Raw genomic sequence first — 21,835 nt, forward strand, 5'->3', positions numbered from 1 at the left:
CTCATACTGCAACCATTAGACCCAACTATCCCAACTTTTAATAATGCCGAAATACTCTACACTAAACTGAAAATTAATTCCAAGAAATACTTAGTCATCATAGGAACATATATCCCACCTGGTAATAACCTAACCACTATAGAGCAAATCCTCCACCGGACCTCAGAAAACAGTACCCCAAGAAACAATCATCATGGGTGATTTAAACACAGATTGGCTAACATTCATATCACAGAACCTCACTAACCACATTAACCTTCATGGCTTTACCCAAATCATTCAAAGTCCATCTAGAATAGATAAAACTTTAAATAGGCAGTCCATCCTCAACTGAGCTAAGTATTAAAGTATCCCACTCCCAATATTCTAGGTGTCTCCCTGACAGCTTTAGTGACCACATACCAACCTACTTACTTAAGCAGTGTACGTATCCTCTTAAACACACCATTTATTGCCATATTTGAAATAAGAAAAATTTCAACACCCAATCCTTTATATCCATATTCTATCAGTGTAACTGGACTCCTTTAAAATACTTGCCCCGAGATGTGGCCGTTGAATATTTCATTTCCACCTTCCTCAACATACTTAATAAATTAGCACCTCCTAGGACAATTCAGACAAAGTCAAACTGTGCCCCATGGTTAACCAGGGAAACTAGAGCTCTACTCAAACTGAGAGATAAGTCCTAGAAAATATGGTACAGTAATAAATCTCAAACTAATCAGCTAGCATTCCAAGAACTCAGAAACAAAGCCAAAAAACAAATTAAGCAGGGCAAAATAAATCACTACACCAGTATCCAAGTGAAACATAAAAATAACCCACAAAAATTCTGGTCAGCAATAAAAACAATCCTACAACTCGGACAAGCATCAACCCGACATCCTTCTTCCTCAAACAATATAGGTACTATGGTAGAAAAATGTAATAACTACTTCACTGAAAGCACACTATCTCTCTCCAAAAATAGATGCTCCTCCCCAGCAACAAATATAATAACAAACAGCAATGAAAATGCCTTTTCCTTCCAGCCAGTCCCAAAAAGTAGCATAAAACACTTCTTAGAAAGCTTAAATCAACAACTATACCAACTGATAACCTGCCAGCTGAATTTCTAAAGCTAGCTGCTGACACTATTACTTACCCAGTCTCCATTCTTATCAATCATTCTATCACCAAACAACAAATCCCATCTTTCTGGAAAATATTTTACATTATTCTTATACATAAAGGTGGCAGCTCTACGGAGCTTTTAGATTATAGGCCAAATGCCATTCTATCTCAACTATCCAAAATCCGGGAAAAGTGTATACTTTCCCAACATCTGGACTACCTCTCCACTAACAACCTATTAGCCACATCACAACACAGATTTAGACTTAATCATAGTACTACAGCTGTCCTCCTTTGCTTCATTAACATAGATAATCGATACAGGATTGAAGGTGAAATAGTGTCAACCATCTTTCTTGATCTGCCAAAAGCTTTTGATACGGTCTCCCACCACAAACTACTGACGGTGCGTTCTAACCTAAATCTTAGTTGCCTCTGCACTCTTAGGGTTCAGAAGCTACGTAACAGAACACTGACAAGCTGTAAAGTGAGAAAAAGACCTCTCCTCTCTACTTCCAGTCACATTAGTGGTACCCCAAGGTTCTATTCGTGGTCTACTTCTCTTCATTCTCTTTACTAATAACCTTAAGACAGTTACTTCTCATGCCTCCTTGGTCCAATATGCTGACCATTCCACACTTATATGTGCTGCCCGTTCCATTCAACAACTCCAAGATGTAACCCAAACGTCCTTCTCTGCAATTGAATCCTGACTCTCAAAATCTCAATGCATACTCAACCCTAGTAAAACTAAACTTATGATCTTCCATCCCACTAGAGCCAACGACCGTCCTCCCTCTTTCTCCAGCAAAGCTATAGATAATACAACTACTAAAACTCTATCTACTACAAAACTCTTAGGTGTCGTGATTCATAGCAACATGAAATTTGACATGCACGTATCACAAACCATAAGGAAAGTACACAAAAAACTAGGTACACTTTATAGAAATTAGAAATTTCTAACTAACAATACTAGGATAGCCATTGCAAAAACACACCTACTCTCCTTTATGCTTCACCTATATTCACCAATCTGAAGAATTCAGACCTAGATAAACTGGAAGCTTGTTATAATTAAATAGCAAAATTTGCTACATACTCTTCATATCGAACACACCACTGTCTAGCCTTGAAACAACTTTCCTGGCTGGAGCTACCACATCTGCTAACTTATCATCAGCTGATAGGTGCTCAAAATCTACCTTACCAGATGGAAAAAACAAAACAATTTTCCAAAACATAATTGAACCTTATTCCAATAATAGAGTATTGCGGTCCATTAATAAATCTCTATTAAAAGTTAAAGCTAAGAATACTGCTGGAGACTCTCTTTTTTTCCAGTCACATAGCAAAAATCTGAAACTCACTCCCTCTAACCATTAGAACCACTTCTAAAATTTTTCATTTTAAAAAGGTAGTTAAAATCTGTTTAACAAGTGCATTGCTCTACTCATGTAACAGCCCAGGTTAGCGTATTCCTTCTATAATAGACCTCACTATTCCACACAAGCCATATATGTGAAAACTAACCTTTACCTCTAGTACATTAACAGACCTACATGTCGCAATCACTTTCTGTCTTACACACCCACTCTTATATCACCTCCAATCCGCGGTAATCAAAAACTTGACTTTTCTTTTTCTGTAATTTCAAAATACTATAAACTATCTAAATTGTATAGCTCAGAACATTTCTGCTGAAATTCACTCTGTACAAGGATTTTGTATGTGTATTGAATGCTTTTTTTGCTTTGTTAATCTGTACTCATGATTGCAGTAGGGTAGAGTGACTCATCATGTCTATTATATATGACTAATTGTATCTTTATCTCCGTCCTGTCAAGCTTTACCACATTTGGATTCTACATATGTAATTGTAACCTTTTGTTTGTCCTTCTTTCACTTGTTGATTGTATCTGGAGCTTTTCTCCCCAGGCCTCTGCTGAAAATGGGTTTCACCCAGTCAAACTTTCCCGGTAAACAAATATAAAATAAATAAATAAAAAAAAGATTACTAATTTCTGTAATGTTTCTACGTCATGTGATAGAAACAGTCATTACTAGGTTATAAATAGTGATGGCTTTCCCTCTATTTATGTTTTTGAATGAGTGACTAATAGTTTATTGCTGTCTTTATTTGAATTTCTTGTCATATTTCAGCTATTAAAATAGGCACTAATGTTGTGAATTGTTCTATCCTTGTTAATATGTAGCAATTTTATGTATTGCTGCTGTACTTACATTTTAAGAGGTATTATTGTATATTAAGCTACACTGTAGTTCCTTTAAACTCAATGTTTCGATAATACTTGAGAGTTCGCATAAGTCATACTGTGTAAAGTATGCATAAAACTTTAGGCATTCCTGATAAAATCATTCTTAGTTATGATTTTAGTACAACACTTTTTTTTTCAAATTAAAACTAACAAAAAGGAGCCAAAGATGTCAGGACATCAGATGTCATTGCACAGACTTGCAGATGCACTGTATGCTACATTTCTGGCCTGGCACATCTGCACTGTTCACACGTACATGTCTGCACTGTTTGCATGTACACAGTAACTCTGCTGTGTATTATAGTGTAATCTACTAAGTAACAGTCACAATCTGTTGTTTTTAAAAGACTGGCATAACTAGAGAATCTACTAAAGAAAAAGTTCATTGGACATAATTGGTATGGCTTAGGTAAATGGCATGAAGTAGTCTGACTGTATAACTTTCCCTGCTGAATCCATCATATGTCTAGAAAAAAAAGTCCTTTTTTTTCCTCAGTACCTTTTTCCCCAAGTTTCAAGACTGCAAGCAACATATCATTTCTCACTCACCCTGACTGTTGCCTTCACTCTAGGACTGGAAGGAGTGTAAATGCCACTGACATTAGCCTTTGCTATGAATTTGCCATCACCTCTTCACTGACACATCACCATCAGACAAACCAAAGTCAGGTCAACTTACCTTACCTGGTGTCTGGTTGTCAGCCATCAGCCATACTGACACTGCCATTCATTACATTTATCTGACAGGCACCAGTCTTAGTGACATCTGGTCACCTGATGGCAGCTTTTCACATGACACTACTTCATACATTGGTGGTGCAATTGTCAGTTATGCAGCTGCCCACCCTTCCGACATTGACCATGCAGGTGCCGGTACGTCTGTTGCCAACTTTGCATTTCTGGGACATCTACTGCAACTCTTAATGATGCCCATGAAGTTAGGTGGTAATACCGTTCGCCACAATTCTTCCAGCAGTAATACTGCTGCTAAGTTGTCAGGTGCCACCTTTTCAGGTACAGACCCAAGCCCCCTGCTTGTCTCAGCTGTCATATTATAAGATGTGACTCTGTTAGCACCATTTTCAGTGCCCCATGCTCTTCTCCCTGTAGCAGCAGCGCAGCAGTTAGGCACCTCTGTGGTAACTTATACTTCTCAGACTCTGTGGACTAAGTGGTTATGAGTAAAGGTCATGCTTCAGCTATCTCCACAGCAGTCACACTCATTTTTTCCTTTTCTTGTTACCTGCTTGTTTACAAGTAAGGATTCAGATTCAGTTGGCTGCGTCCTGATCCCCTCAACCCCAGTTATGGTAATCACCTTAAGACACCTAAAAGAACTTTGATGAACTAAACTTGGCATGAATATGCCCCAGCAGATTTGACCCATCTGACAATACAAACCCCATTACCTGTTTCCACCACCCTCAGGATGAACGCTTCAGTGCAGGACTCCCTTCTAGACATGCAGACAGGGGAGGGATTGTCTAACAGGAGATTTGTATATGGGTGAAGGAAGAGACTTCTCTCAGTCTGCACCAGACATCCTGAAATTTGATGAGAGTCTACGAATGGTGTGACAAAGAGAGACCTAAGGCCTAGCCTTTGGAACCAATGTCATTATCACAAAAATAACATCAAGAGACTTGTGAGATGACCCAGATGCTTAACTGGGTGGTATCCCCTGGAAGACATCCTGAAGCATGCCACTATAGTGGAGTAGGTTTATTCAGATGCAGTGACCCCAGTCATTTGAAAGGCTTATAAGATATTCTCCTTGCCTAACAAGTACAGCATATAGTCTGAGACCATAGAAATATAACATCACCATAATGGTAGCAGCACTGTCGTACAATCCCACACTTCAGATACCAGCAGCCATGCCACCAGATAAGACGTTCAGAGGGATAGGTCACTTCAAAGAGTGAGTATTCACACCTCCCACTCTAACCATTAGGGTGATAAATTACATGGCACGCATCCAACGCTTTCAGCTAGACTTCTATAGTGAATACAGCAAGTGAAAAAGAACTTGCCTAATGTAGACCCGAAAGAGAAGCTTTAGGCCTGCTCATGTCAACTATATTCAACAGCCTAATGGTCAGTGTGGTATGTAATGCAATGGTGGGTTCTGCAAGGGCAGACAAAACTAGAAATGATATCCCTTGATATTCGTGAACGTGTGCAGCAGCGTAGGAAAATTGTGCTGATCGTTACCTTATAGGATGGGTCTGCGCTGATTAGCGATGTCTGACAGATCTCTTCTAGCAGATTTATCATTATGGTAAGTTTGCACATCTTTCACTTCTTCATCATGTCCCTCGTTTTTATCTTGAACATTATTGCAAAGTTAGTGATTTGGAACGTAGATGTTATGTAGCCTTTCCATTTATATTTATTTCATCTGCTCTTTTCAGCTAATGGTCCATATCTTGTCATTCTCGAACAACCAAAACAGGTAAGAATTATGCCCTTTCTTAAAATTCATACAGTTTTACACATTCTGCTTAGTACTTTTCTTGTAGATAGTCTGCCTTTTTCAGATATCATTCAAGCTAAGTAGGTCTGAGATTTTAAGCAGTCTGTGTTGTCATTAGGCATATGTCACAAGTGTCTGATATATAACTGAAGGTCAAAGTTCCATTTCCAGCATGTAAAGTCACCACATGCATGTGTTGTTAGGGCATTCTTCTGCAGTTTGCATGACATTTTACTTCCTGCTTGAAGTTATTTAGTCATCAATTCATTTGTCTTAATGGCCTTGTTAGATTGTTTTAAGAAAATATTTCAGTGTGACAGTACGGAAAAAAAATCCTTCTGGGCATACACATATCTCCCAGTGTCTGTCCTGGTCTCACCAGTCCCTGCTTTCCCATCTCAGACTTAACCAGGGAGAATGTCCTTTCCACTACAATACTCAACCCTTTATTGAAGCAGAGGGTTATTAGTGACGTCTTTTTGCTCATTTGGGGTTTGGTGTAATGATTAGGGTGTTTTCCTCACAGACACCAAGGTACAGGGTTTGATTCTCTTCTTTGAAAGGGAAATTGCCTAAGCTTGACATGGCCCACAAGGGCAGCTAGCATAGTACTTGCCTATGAGCCTGTTAACCAAATTGCTAAGTACAGTTGCTACTTTTCAGGGACATCCTGGATCAATGGTCTTTTTAAGGGATTTTCACATAATTTCACAATGTGGACACAGAGATGGTGAAATGTAAACCTCAGGCAGCAGAATGAAGCTTATTAGCTGCTGATAGGCCTAACTTTTTGTATTGATAGCACCTAAAATTCAGCTGATTGCAGTTGGAGTGTGAAAGGGTTGACTTTCTTGGTGATCATGATCACATGTAGTTCTGATCCCTGTTGAGTTAGAAATAGCAATAAAATATGTAGCAAAATGTTACTGTCCATCTTACCTGAAAATGTTATCAGACATAAGGTGTCATTTCAGTGTTTGACCTCCACCTTTGATAAACTCTGAGCTGAACTATAGTGGGGAAAAGGATACTTGGTTATCTCCACTTTAGTGAGATCTCAGAGTTAGTATATTTAAGTAGTGGGGGTGGGGGGGGTGCAGGGGGGCTTGCCCCTGCAAAACTGTGTTTAAAATCTTTATTTTTTTTTATTTTGCCAATTTGGTGAATCTGCTTTTGTGAAAGTGCACTTTCGTTGAAGTGCACTTTTGTGGTCGTGGGCTCGATCTTCTGTTTGTCGAAAAACTGTGTTTTCGACAAAAAGTAGACCCATATATATATATATATATATATATATATATATATATATATATATATATATATATATATATATATAAAATGGATCTAGGACTTTTGATTGAAAGATCAAAAGCCCGAATCCATTATCACCGAACATACTTTACCGAAAGCACTTTCAACGAAAAAGCGCTTATGGTAAATTATGTTTAAAAAAAAAAACAACATTAAACCTACTTCTGTGCAGGGGGGCAAGCCCCCTTGCATACACCCCCTACTTTAATATTCTCACTCCGAGGTTGCACTACAGTGGGGAAAAGGGAATTTTCCCTTATCCGCACCGTAGTACGACCGGCACAACGAGCATACTTATCCGAAAGTGCTGCCTCTGTGAGCAGCACTTTCAGTTAAGTATGCTCGGTGATTTCTGCTTTGGTGGAAAGTGCATTCCGGGATCTGTACGGATCCCACACACACACACACACATATATATATATATATATATATATATATATATATATATATATTTATATATATATATATCTATATACACATATATATGTGTGTGTGTGTGTGTGTATATAGATGCACAAAAAATTTTAATGAAAATATAGTAATGAATAGAGATAACACTTAAAAATCACAGATTTAATTCCCAGATTTCACATCATGAAAAGGAATTCCATTTTTAATAATAATCAATCAAATAAATAATGAAAGAAGACAGCTTATGATTTGTTAAGAAAAGTACAGCCTGTCTGCTATAGGGGAGGATATCTTGGTTTCTGGCATTTAAGATCATATTGTACAAACCAGTATGGAACTATATTTGCATATGTTCTTGTTTTATGATAATTCTTGTAATTTTTTTTCAAATTTTAGCGTGGATTTAGATTCCGATATGGCTGTGAGGGACCTTCTCATGGTGGACTGCCTGGAGCTTCCAGTGAGAAAGGAAGGAAGACATATCCCACTGTGAAGGTAAGTTTGTACCTGGGAAAAAGATCTGTGAGCATTCAACCCAGAAAATAAATAGCAGTGTTGCTGTATACAGGATTCTTTGTCATGGTGGAGTAACATTGCATTCATTCATTATCGTATTTTATGGACCCCTCCGCACCTTTCTACTCATTGACAGTTTTGTATGTATTTTGCATGCAAGTTCCTGTTACTGTGGCTTCACTCTGAAGGAATCATTATTCCTCCTTTGCTTAATACAATGCATATGCTTGTGCTAGTTACAGAACTTATACTGCTTGGCATGTCCAAGCAGATGACCTGACCTTGTACATCCAACTGCATTAGGCCAGCCTGGACCAAGAGTCATCAGCGTAGTGAGTTACATTACCTCTGTCCTGCTAGGATGGGTGGGCTGGCGTCAGCTGCTAATGGTCCCTCTCCTCAGCTGGCTGTGTTAGTGCCCAAATCATCAGTCAGTCAAGGATCATCTGAGTTGCAGTCAGGACTTTATGCGTTTGCATCACAGAGCCACTATTTCTGAATGTATTAACTATAATGGTTTAAGTAATAAATTATGATTTTATGTTAACAATGTTCTTTTCAGATCATGTAAGGGGATTTAAAGTAATTTTTTTTGTGTGAAAAGGTAGATAGGCATATTGGCGCTGTAGTTTGTCATATTGGGATGAGAAGATAATACTGTATTCATTTTACATGTCATAAGACTTGCTTTTAGATTAACTAGCTTCTAGATGAGTTTAGCCAGTGTAGGCAGTTTAAAAATGCTCAAGTCTTCAAGGACAGTGCTTGTGGAAGTTTTGGGTGGTAGGAAATTGGTGGCCATCAGCATATGTGTATGTGAAGATAGTAACAACATAGTTTGCTCATAGTCATAACACATAAAAAGTCTGGGTATAGGATAGCTGATCTAGTAGTCCTTTTATTAGGAAGAACCTACAGAAACTAAAGTACTGATTTTGATATATCCAATATGTTAATCACCTTTTCAGCAAGAAAAGGAAAACTGTCAAATGTGTGATAGTCTCTAATCTGTGCTGTAAGCCTCAGATGGCTATATCCCTGATATAATCACAGATGTTAATGCCAGAGTAACAGTGTTTCATAGATATGTACCCTGTCATTAACACTGATTTGAAGAAAGTAACCGTTCTTGAAGCTAGTTTAGTAAACAAAAGCACTTAACTTTCACTTAAATGGCTCAATAGTGTTCTGTATTAGTTGATCTGAACAATGTTTATGTTTGTTATCCCTTCTGTAGCAAAGCGTAAGGATTTACTGGAAAAGCTGCAAGCTTACTTATGATCTTAGTGTGGTCAAACTACACACATTTGGTTCAGCTTTCTTTAAAGCACATGAGTGCACATGATCTGAAATCATACGGCTAAATTATAAGGGTTCGTTCAAATGCACAGCATTTTTGTCTTTGTGTGTCTGTTGCTTATCTTTAGGAAATACTTGTAATTCATGTAGTAAAAACTGTAACTTTTTTACATTATGCAGTTACATAGAACAGTGCATAAAAAGAGCTCAGGTAGTTTGGACCGTATGAAAAATAAGGAATTCAAAGTTTGTAGGTGAATAAAGTGTAATTTACTGTACAGCCTTTCCCTGTGGTGGATGTAGAAGAACAAAGAGACGTACAGTCCTACTTTTGTGATTGTACTGTGTTTCTTCCTGTTTTCCAGATCTGTGGATATGAGGGACCAGCAAAGATTGAAGTGGAACTGGTGCTGCACACTGATCCACCACTACTGCACGCTCATAGTCTGGTGGGGAAACAGTGCACTGATGAAGGAATCTGTGTGGTCAGCGTGGGACCTGAAGATATGACAGCACAGTATGTATAGTACAGTGCACCACTGACCTTTTATGCAGGACTTTTTATTAAGTTGGTTGTTCAGTCCTTTGATTCCCAGCATTCTGTTCTTTGTAGATGTTTTGTGGGATGCTCCTGAATACCATCTGTAAATGCACTATGTGGTACGACATTTCCTCAGTGGTGGTTAGAAAAGCTATGTCAATCATACAAATGTATGTCTGTTCAAAACAGTTGCCTGTCAAGCCTGTTAGGATTTACAGCTAACTCTCAAGCGTTCCTTCTTACAGAAGGAAGTAAAGCATTTTTGTTCTGTGCTTTTACTTTTTTTTCCAGTCTTCTGTGCTTTTTCTCCCATTTATGCTCAACCTGGCAAAACGTGTCCCTTTTCTTTGCTGTATACGTAAATTGTTTCCCATCTTCATTATTCTATCAACTCCCTGTCAGTGTGTTGTGTGCTATCACCTCGTTTGTTCACTTCCTACTTGCCGTCTTGCATTTTGCTTCCTAAACCTCACCACTGCATCCTTTCCATTTCTTGTATGTCCTGACTTTTGCCCTAATTGCTAGGCTTACATTGCTGTGTAGCAACATTGGCTTTCTCCTCTTTTTTCCTTTTTACTTCTTCCTCAAATTCTTATCAGTAACCTGGAGTACTGCATCCCTGACCTATTCCTGCTGCTTGTTTACTCCTTTAATGTGTCCCAGTCCCTTAACTTGGCTTTAACCCTCCCCCAGCTGCCCCTAGTTCACTCCCTTAAAATTCCACACCACCATATTTTTCCTTGTTTTCTCAGTGCCCTGCCCCATTCTAAACTACACCACAGCATGAATGCTGTTGACTGGTGCCTGTACCTGCGTATTGACAGTATTGCACTAGTTGGCTGTACACCTAGTGGATAAAAGCTTCAATGAATTCCTGCTCCTTCTCTTCCCTTTCTCTACTCATCCTCTTGTCCAGGATGTCACGTCTGCTCCTGGTAGCTTTAGGTCCACCCATGGCTAAAACCCTCCTCAGTCTACCTAATCCTCTTTAGTCATTCTGCCATTCCTCTCACTTGACATTTCTGAAGGGCAGTAGAGTGGATTTATCAACATTCCGCATTCATTCCACACCTTCAACCTGTAATCAGGCTCCCTTACTCCCTGTATAGTGTGGTGTTCTGCTATCTATCCGGCTTCACATTTGACGCCCTCCTTTATATAGAGGACTACTTGACATCCACCTGTCCATATATTTTATATCATTCATGAATAGCACCTCTGTGTCCTTCTGCTTTTTGTCACTGGCCTATGTTCTGTGATAAAAGCAGTGCCTTCCCACCCCATCTACATTGGTATCTGCACTTACACCTGTTTCCTCTGTACTGCCCCAGGAGCAAGGATCTTACTGACTCCCCAGCAGGTTTTGATTTCCAATATTAGATGTGGCTTTTCCTTTCCCTGCAAAATGCCTTTAGGAGAAGCTTCTCTGTCCTTTGCTGTGTTAGTACTGGCACCAGTTCTGCCATATTATATTCTGTCATATCATTGAATTATTTCTCCACCTTATTTCTTTGCTGACTGGACTTCATAGAACATAATCTTTTCATTGACTGTTATGAGAATGAGAAATCCAAAACAATCAAACCTGAAGGATAAGTGGAAGTCAAATAAGCAAAAAGTATAAACAAAAAAACAAAATGACTGCTGACCAATGGGTTAAAAAGTCTTAATCAAAGCAGTGGCTTTTTCATCATACTTTTGTCATGTCTTACTTTAAGTTCTCTTATTTCTCCTTTAACCTTTGTTGTTCCTTCGTCTTATCCCCTATCTATTGAGTAACGTAACCTTTTGCTCAGACTATTCCTGTTCCACTTACTGTTCTCCAGTCATTTCATTTCATCTTCTACCCTAGTCTACTCCTCAAGAACAAATGTATCTTGATTTATTTATTTTCCTTTTTTTTCCTCTAGGCTTACTTTTTTACTTAATAATGAGAAGACTCTTAGCATGATTTCTGTGTGCCACCCATAACTTCTCTTTAATCTATGTCCTTATATTTATTGTTTTATATTCCTTTGTTATAACTATGTATTTCTCAAATATTGTATGATGTTTTTTGATTCTAGCCATGTATAAGACAAAAATTTTATTCCTCCAATTGTTTAATACTGTCTGAATTTCTAAATTTTTTGTAATGGAGCTTTTCTTCTTGGGTCTCAGCTGAAAAAGGGCATGCTGCCCAGTGAGACTAATCCAGTTAACAAATGTCAGATAAATAAATAAATTCTCAAAGTGTTTTGGGTTTTTAATACCATGACTGGAATGAAACCAGTACTAAATCAGGATACAATTAGAGTTCATGAAATTAATATTGTTTCAATCTTTGGTGCTATTGAAGAGTGCTCATCTCAGCATCTGCAGTATGCCCAAAACTGCCCTCTTCTGCAGTTCATATGAGATTACATGTATTAGTAGAATATTTAATTAGGATTGTAAATTCCTTTTATTAAACCTGCTGCTTGTACTACTATTGGAACTGTCTGGGTATCATTATTTCACATTGGTGTTGGTTCTGCCCGCAAATCCTGATATTTTATGAATTTCTAGCTCCCTGTCTATAAGACACTGTAATTGCAGGGTGTAGCAAGTTCAGTGATCTGTGTTACTTTTGTTTTTTTTTCATGGACTACTGCATCTGGTTTTCTTGCATCTGTATTTTGAACTGTTGGTAATGGGTGATCCCGTGTGATGTAAACTTTGTCATTCTCTATAATGCTTTGTGGCTGTTGTTTCCAGTGCTTCTCAACTACTTCTGTATTTTAGTGTTTGCACAATCCCCAGTGCAGCAGTCTTGCACTTTATTGTGTCTTTCAGTGAACATACCCTCGGCCATGAGTGTATCACACCCAGCAACAAGATATGCAACTGTATCCAGCTCTGTTTTACAGAACCTGCATTTGTATGTTTCTCCTAATTTTTAAATGGATTTTGTAAACCAAAGTGAATGCAGGCCACTGTTGTTGTTGACCTATAATTTTTTGGTTTCAGTTCACCTGTCCTTAACCCCTGTGTCAAATGTTGTAAAACATGAGATCTCTATTGTTGCCATTATGTTTACTTTCCAATTTTCTTTCATTCTGTTCTCATAATTTTCTTTTCAGTTGCTGTGTGATTTGTCTCTATTTCTGGTTTGTTTACATTCCTGCCTTGTTCCAAAGTGCTTCTGCTGAACTCAGCAAAGATGTCATCTTAGACTTCTTCTTCTTCTAATGTTTTAAGATGTTCGCTATGTTTGAATCTAGTGAGATCAGCAGATATGAATACAGTCCTTAGATTGCAGATCTTTACATGGAGTCAGTTTTGAGGAGGTTCACACCTGCTTCAGCATGAGGGATGTATAAGCTTCATACGCACCAGTTTTTATATACCATTTGATAAGCACAAATCATTTTATTGGATAAGCATGACACGTTTTATTTGATAAACGTGTCCCTTGTAAAATGTTTGCTTTTATGATAAATCACTGAGGATTACAGTCAGTCATTAATACCAAAGATTAGAATTTGATTCATCTTCGTCTTCACAAAATGTATCCTTATGAAAAACTGTTGCTCTGTTTAACCTTTTCAAGAAAATGAGAGTAATGTTTAAAAACTGTCAGTGATTTGGATCTTTGTTCTCTACGGTTTGTTGACTCTGTCCCTGATTCTTGAGCAAAGACATTGAGAGCTATGCAAGTAACATTTTTTTATCGGTAAATCCTATAAGACAACACAATCAAATGAACTGTAAAGACATAGTATATTCCAAAGAATGCATTTCCTCCTGGCATGTTTCAGGATTTCAGCTGCTTTTGCATCTTTTACTTTCCTAATTTGCACCCACTGAACAGCTGTGTGACTGGTTGGTTTCTCTTCACATTCCTATATAAGTAATCTACTATGATCAGATAAAAGCTAAGTAAAGATTACTGTACAAATAGCTGTCTTAAATTAGAGCATCACACAGCAAGACAGTGACTCTTGAAACTTTACTGTCTGTCTAAGAAGTCCTTGTTGAAAATCATTCTTGGTAGTTTAGACAGGTTATGTTCAGGTAATTGTGTGACTGCTGATTGTGATTTATAATTTGTAGTTTTCTTCTTTTTTCTTCCACCTCATTGCAGCCTGTGAAATCCCCACCATACAGCTGTATTTATTGTGCAGCAATCCTTAATCTGAGCCCTGTGGAAAACAGTTGTTTAAAGTGCACTTACTGAGCTTATGTCCAGTACCATTAACTGCAATTAATGTGGAACACAGCGTAATTGATGGTTTCCACAATGGAAGCTCAGCTATCCTGGTGAAAATTACTTTTTTATTTAAATGTTTTATCTCTGTGGACTGTATTCTAGTTTGAAAACACCAGCAGCTGAAAGTATATTCTAGTTTGAAAACACCAGCAGCTGAAAGTATCACTGGTAATATACCTCACCGGGTCTACTTCAGAGCGTCGAAACCCCAGATTATCAAAGGCCACATCGTCAAGACGAAATTAATGAAAACCCATTTAAGCAAAACACCGGAGCAATGAAGATCTTCCCAGGGTAAGTAATCACTCATCCAAAAAGTCACAAATCCTAAACTGCACCATCCCTAACCCAACCAGGTGGGGGGGCTACACCCCCACTCCCTCAATATGGGGGGCTGCTCACACACACACACACACACACACACACACACACACACACACACACACACACACACACACCCCTAACTAAATATACCAACTCTCAGTTCGCATTACAGTTGGGAAAAGGACAAAGTTCACCTTGTCGGCCAATAAGTTCCTTACCCTAGGAAGATCCTTGTTACTCCAGTGTTTTGCTTAAATGGGTTTTCTTTATTTCATCTGAACGATGTGGTCCTCGTTGATCTGTGGTTCTGACGATCTGAAGCGGATCCACCTCATCATACTTTGTAACACCCCTTTTTTGCTGCTTTTCTGTGTGTGTATTTCTAAACAGCTGAGGTGAATGTTTTGGAAATAATGCTTTTGCTGGTCATGGGTTTGAGGAGTGTGTTCTAAAGCAGAATTTTAATAATCTCTTTTGAAGGAATGCTTTTAAGACAATGTAACTGATGGTGGTAGAGTTACTTAGGTGTTCTAGAATAGGATAACATTTTCTCTGTTGTGTATCTCCTGAGGTTGTTTCTTCAGAACAAAAATGTTAGCAACTGCTGTAGTGGGTATTTTAAAATGTAATTATCTAGTACGGTATGGAACTGCAAAGCAAAGACATCACCAGTAGGAAACAAAAAGTTATTCCCTTTCTTTAAAGATAGTTATTACTCCTAATCAGAAAAATTTTGTTTTAATTTTCTTTATTTATTTACTTGCCTCTGACCCTTCACTATGCTTCCAGTGACCATCTCTTGTGAAAAAAAAAAAACATGCAGCTTTCATTTAATGTATGGGGGGCAAGGATTCTGGTTTATCTATCTGTAATGTTTTATTCTTTATGTTCAGTTCGCATTTTGGGGTTATGTAAGCAAGCAATCCAACCCATTAGTAGCCCTACCGCCTTGTAAGCTGGATACTTTTACTAGGTCATGCTGTTATCCAAGGATTCATTAGCAGGACTCGCATCCCTTGAATAGACAAGTAGTTTATTCCCCCCCGAGACAGAGATAGTGCGAGAGGTACAACAAAAAAACACTTAAGCATTCGACTGTTTCACTATCTAGCCATTTTGACACCAGACTGGACTGCTGATTGAACTCATGTTAGTCATAATGCAGACCTCATCAAGAGTATTATGTGCAGATTTGGAGACCTTACATTTGCAGGTAAAGATATGGCAGAAATATTTTGGTGGAAGGTGGTACTAGTGTTTTTAATCTGTGCAATTCTAAAAAGACACTACAAAAGTTTAGTATGCATAAGTCTTGAGAAGCCAAGACAAAGTTGAGACATGATAGATCTTTCTCTACAGCTCATGGAGAAGAACAGAGTCCAAGGGGGTATAAACTTAAAAGTGATATATGTGAGCAAAAGGCCACAGTATAAAAATGAAAGGCTCAGTGGAGTTGCAAGGATTTTTTTTTCAAAAATGGTGGTAGATGTTTAGAACAGTTTTTTAGAAGCATTATTTGGATCAAAAACAGTGACAGAAGACTGATACACATGGGATAAACATAAAGTAGTTATGGGTGGAGATGAAAAATAATATTGTTTGAATAAGATCTCAGCTTAGGGTGTAAATGGAGAAAAGAACAGACTAACTGGGTTCTGTTTTCTTTTTCTGCTTCAGAATCTGTTGCTTTGAAGACTTCTAGTCCCAGTAATGGCTCTGCTATAGTTGTAGAAAAGAATGCTACTATTATGAATCACTGTTGTAGGTTGTTGTACAAAAGTCTTAACAACAGTAGGGATAGCACCAATAATGCAGTGAGTAGCATTGTCTCCGTTTAACAAGAGAGGTTCTCCAGTTTGATTCTCAGCTGGAGTGCTGCAGCGTCCATGTCTTCCTTGTGTTCATATGGATTTTCTCCATGTACTCCAGTTTTCTGGCAAAGATTTGCAGTGAGTAGACTGATGAATCTAAATTGTTCCATTGGTGTGCATGCAGCGTGTGTGTGATATGGCAGAAAAGCCTGGCAATGTACTTCTTCCCTGGTTGCCCAGTAAGTTACAAGGATGGCATCAGCTGCTCTTCGGGTTGTTTTAGTAGTCATTTGTGACTCGTAAGTGTGGATGAACTATTGTAGGTCAAGAGTACTATGACTTTTATAACCAGTTGCTAGTGACAGTCATCACTGCCCTGAGATAAGTATCTCGGAGTAACAACTTAGTGACAGTTGTGAGTCTGATCCAGTGTGTGTTTTAGAATCAGAATCATGCAGGTGTGAGTATGCAGTGGAGAATTTTTGGAAAAGAAGGCTGATAGTTTCAGGACTGCTGTGAAAGTGGATTATAAGAGAATGTTTGTATTATAGTAATGGGTATTTTGTAACGGAGAACTCTTAAGTGTTGTGGGAGTACTTCAGTGTCATTTTATTAATAAAAGACTTTTAAATAAGAGCCTAGTTTTGGTAGTGGATCCACATCTTCCTTGTGTTCATGTAGATTTTCTTTATGTTATGATAGACAGAACCATAGCTAGGGAGCAGATGCTCCAGGTGCAAGGTGTTAGAGGACATAATCCAGGTGCAAGGTGCTCGGGGGCGTAATCCAGATACAAGGTGCTAGAGGGCATAATTGCAGTACCTGCATTCATTTCCATATGGTCATTTCTGAGTGCTGGTACAGAAATGAATTCAAATGCTGCCTCTTCATTTTCTTTTTCTTTTTTTTTGCTCTTCAGTGGGGTGGGTGCATAAGTTCTGGCACTTCTGCTTCTTAGGAGTGAAGTGAGGAGCACTAGATCATGGAACAGACTGTGTTTTTTTATATTATTATTTTTGCTCCTCAGCTTAGAGTTGAGGGACATCAGACTGAGAAGTGACACTGGAAGCCAGATGAGCCAGTGATGTCTTTGCTGCTTGATATTGTGGCGCATAAAACAAGTGGTCATGTGAACGTCCAGTAAGAGATATTTTGGAGTGTTATTTATCTGTCTGTGTACTGCCAGAGAGACAAGATGTTCTTCTGTGCTTCCAGAAACAGGCTTGAACTGCTGCTGCTGTTTTGTGTCCCTGACATGAGAACTCGCCGGATAATTTTTGGTGCTGCGGTAGCATTGTCACCTCACAGTAAGACACTGTCCGATTCGATTCTCAGCTAGTGCGTCTTCTGCGTGGAGACATGCCTGAATGGGCGTACCTTCGTTGAAGGTTGTGCGTCAGGCCTGGTAAGCCGGTACGTAAAAATGAACTGCCAATCATTAGCGAACCGGAGTTCTGCTGTGGCGACCCCTAACTGGGAAAAGCCGAAAGACACAAACAAAATTCACAGGTCACCATGGGTCCCAATCAACTCAGTGGCAGTTTACACACACAGACACACACACACACACACACACACACACACACACACACACACACACACACACACACACACACACACACACACACACACACACACACACACACACACACACACACACACACACACACACAGGCACACACAGGCACACACACACACACACACACACACACACACACACACACACACACACACACACACACACGACTGTCTATTTATTTATATGTGCTTATTTATTATTTTTTGGCTCAGTAGGCTGGCCCAAACTGTTTTCAACAGCAATGCTGGCCACTGGTAGATAGACTAAAACACCCATTAACATACAATCACATTGAAATAACATAATTATCAATACACAGCAATTTATGATACAAATCATATTTTAGCTTTAGTATTATCAAACATTGACACTGAATGAGCATTTGAGTAGTAGAAGGCAGGCCTCAGTTACGAGTTTTATGTGTTGTGTTATTTTGGACTGGAAAACAGGGTGTGTTATGTGTTCAGCTATGGTACAGGTGTGTTAGAGTAAATGAAAAGTTGCTGTTGTGAGTCTGCTGTGGTATATTTTCTTAACAGAAGGTTGGTAGTTGCTTCTGTTGCCCTACAGTCAGTATTTTCATGTAAAGGACATGCTACAGTCGAGGATCTCCACTGAAATCTGTCTTACAGTAAAAGTCTTACAGTGGTTGTAAATGAGCTGAGGTACTTGTATTAGAATATATAGGTCTGGTGACATGTAGTCATTGTAATGTGTATCCTATATGGCACTGTACACAATGCTGAGTATATCAGACACTGTTCTCACTACATCAGTAACACATAAGTGGAAGGTAAAGTACAGTAAACATGAAAAATTTAGTTTTTTATAATTGCATGTTACAAAATGATTAGAGGTTTCCAGTCGAAGCACTGCTGTTGAACAGGGCTTTGCTTACAGGGTGATATATTCATTTTTGCTGTGTTAAATCATAACATGAACTGTAAAACCTGAATAATGTCTTGGATTAAATTTAATAACTTATTTGAAGGAACTGGTTTAAGCAGCAATACCTAATGGGCTGTAGTGTTGCATGTTGCAGCTCAGCCCAACCGTATAAAGAGACACAAACAGTTCATGTTTATGCTTCTTACGTACCTGGTGTGTGGGTTGTTAAAAGAATGCAATGCCTTAAAAGTGATCAACTGTAAGATGTTAATTGTGACAAGGATTTGTAGGCAGAACAGTGTTAAAACCCAGTCTGTTTCTTGACAGTGTATAATGTTTCTATGTCTTCATCCATGTTCTATTAGTTGCTTCCTAAAAAGTTTACCATTGTGTCTTTTTATTAGATTTAGTAATCTGGGAATTCTACATGTAACAAAGAAGAATGTAAAGGACATAATGGTAAAAAAGTTATTGCGTCAGAGGGACAAGAAAAGGCTTGCTACTGGAGACAACTATCCACTCGGTAAGCACCTGATCCATTTCATGAGTCGTTGCTACTCAGATATGTCTGTTTTACCTATTTGTCTTGAATCTGTTAACTAGAGTACTGAACTATGCAAAGACCATTTTTGTCATGGCAGACACAATGGTAGAAAAAAATATTTATTTATTTGATGCATTTTATTTGTATTTGTTTACCGTGGTAATGCATTGATCAATACTGACATATGGACCAGTTTCAGGCTCAACCCAGATGAACTACAAAACATTTGACATATACACACACACACACACACACACACACACACACACACACACACACACACACACACACACACAAAACTGAAATGTTAGCAATAAAAATGTAGGTATAGTGAAATGTTAAAAAAGACAGAAATATATATATATATATGTGTATGTATATATACACATACGTATATATATGGATTACCTACAGAACACCAACAGCCCAAAACACTGTCACCCATATGGCCAACGCCATATGGTCGACACTCACAATATCGACAGTGCCAGAACTTCACAAAAAAGGTAAATAAAATTTCCATTTTTGTGTTCTTAGAGAAAAACAGTCTACCTCTTGTCTCTGTCTTGCTTCTCACTGCAGTTATTTCTCTTTCCACTTCATGTTTTGCGTAACCTCTATCTCTGACTGATGACCTGTATTCTCAGTGGCGTGAATAAATTCATCATGCGCTGTGCATAGTCTGGAAGTCCCAATTAATTGACTCTTCAAACGTTGGGGATGATGTATTGTGGATGCATACCAGTACGAAAGCGTGAGTTGTTCTTCCAACATTCCTTCCTATGAAAACTAGTGTGTAAAACTCCATCTGCAGCAACTCTAAGTGAGATATCCAGAAAATCTATCCAAGTATATGATTCATGCACATAAAAGTTAAAAGGAAGATTAGAATATAAATGTCAAAGCCTGAGTCCACACATATAGAGAGGACTGCTGCTGATCTTACTTTGAAGTCTATTATAACAATCTAAATAACTCATTTTCTGTTTTTGCCTTGGCAGTGTTGCATCTGAAGTCTTTCATCAAGTGTGTTACTGCATTTTGTGCAGAATTATTGAAAGATACACATTTCTGTTTCACTTTATTAGCACATTTAAAATGTTACATTCTAACCCCTCAACCAGTCTTTTAGTTTACTGACTTAAATGTAACCTAGTAAATATCAGAAGTGAGACATGGTAGGGTTTTAATTTCAATCTATTTCTTTTCATTCTGCATATTTAATCTGTTTGTCAGTATCTTCTACAAAATATTATAATTTTTGTACCCAGGCCTATAGAATAGAGGAATTAAACCCTGACTACACCACATGGTCAGTTGTGTGGGCACTAGAGGAATTAAACCTTGACTACAGCACATGGTCAGTTGTCTGGGCACTAGAGGAATTAAACCCTGACTACACCGCATGGTCAGTTGTCTGGGCACTAGAGGAATTAAATCCTGACTACACTGCATGGCCAGTTGTCTGGGCACTAGAGGAATTAAACCCTGACTACACCACATGGTCAGTTGTCTGGGCAGTAGAGGAGTTAAACCCTGACTACACTGCATGGTCAGTTGTCTGGGCACTAGAGGAATTAAACCCTGACTGCACCACATGGTCAGTTGCCTGGGCATTAGAAGAATTAAACCCTGACTATACCGCATGGTCAGTTGTCTGGGCACTAGAGGAATTAAACCCTGACTACACCGCATGGTCAGTTGTCTGGGTACTAGAGGAATTAAACCCTGACTACACTGCATTGTCAGTTGTCTGGGCACTAGAGGAATTAAACCCTGACTACACCGCATGGTCAGTTGTCTGGGCACTCTAGGAGCTAATGATCAGGAGACATGATAAGGTGATATCTTTTCACGTCTGCCAATAGTTGGGAGGGATACTCTATTACAGAATCCCCTCTAGATACTGTGGATCTCATAAAAGCATTTTTTCACAAGGGGGCAGGACCCTTGAAGATTATATCACTCATCTGCACTCCTGCCTTTGGATGTTAATGGGCACATGCTTGGGGGAAATACATTGCCACAAGAAAAAAACACTCCATTGTTGCTTGGGTGGAGGCCATATTTATGCCCTATACAGGGGACAAATGAATAATAATGATAACCACAGCAGTGATGTTCAGCAGTATCGCTAGCAAAAAATTCATTAAAACTACTGCAATTCGTTATACACGGATCCATAATAATGTAGGCGTTATTAACACCATAACATTGTACTATTTGTATGTGGCTATAGGAATTTGAATTATTGTAGAATCCTGTAATTAGTTTTTATGTTGAATTGTACATTAAAAGCCAATAAATGCAAGTTAAATGAGAAGTTCCCCTTTATTTCCTTTGGATAATCATTATCCATTTTAAGTTCAGTGAATGCCCACCCTTTCAAAATTAACAAGAATCCATGAAATATTTAGTCTACAATTTCCCAAAAAATAATCCAAAAGTTAATGAATGTAATATTTTAAGCTTTGGAATAACATTACAGAGGATAATAAAAGACATTCAATTC

At 38.4% G+C, this 21,835-nt stretch overlaps 1 protein-coding gene across 3 annotated transcripts in view; it reads left to right on the forward strand.

The window, feature by feature from the left end:
• The window catches only part of NFKB2 (nuclear factor kappa B subunit 2), a 396,915-nt gene that overhangs the window by 198,890 nt on the left and 176,190 nt on the right, over positions 1–21,835 (forward strand). For all 3 annotated transcript variants that reach the window (XM_044056528.1, XM_044056530.1, XM_044056529.1), the window contains 4 exons: positions 5,810–5,850; positions 7,987–8,085; positions 9,771–9,922; positions 19,184–19,302. In XM_044056528.1, the coding sequence (XP_043912463.1) occupies positions 5,810–5,850; positions 7,987–8,085; positions 9,771–9,922; positions 19,184–19,302 (411 nt within the window). The remainder of the gene's footprint in view (positions 1–5,809; positions 5,851–7,986; positions 8,086–9,770; positions 9,923–19,183; positions 19,303–21,835) is intronic.

Source organism: Protopterus annectens, chromosome 14.part0 (assembly GCF_019279795.1).
Source record: "Protopterus annectens isolate FY-2018-M chromosome 14.part0, PAN1.0, whole genome shotgun sequence".
Lineage (NCBI taxonomy): Eukaryota > Metazoa > Chordata > Ceratodontiformes > Protopteridae > Protopterus > Protopterus annectens.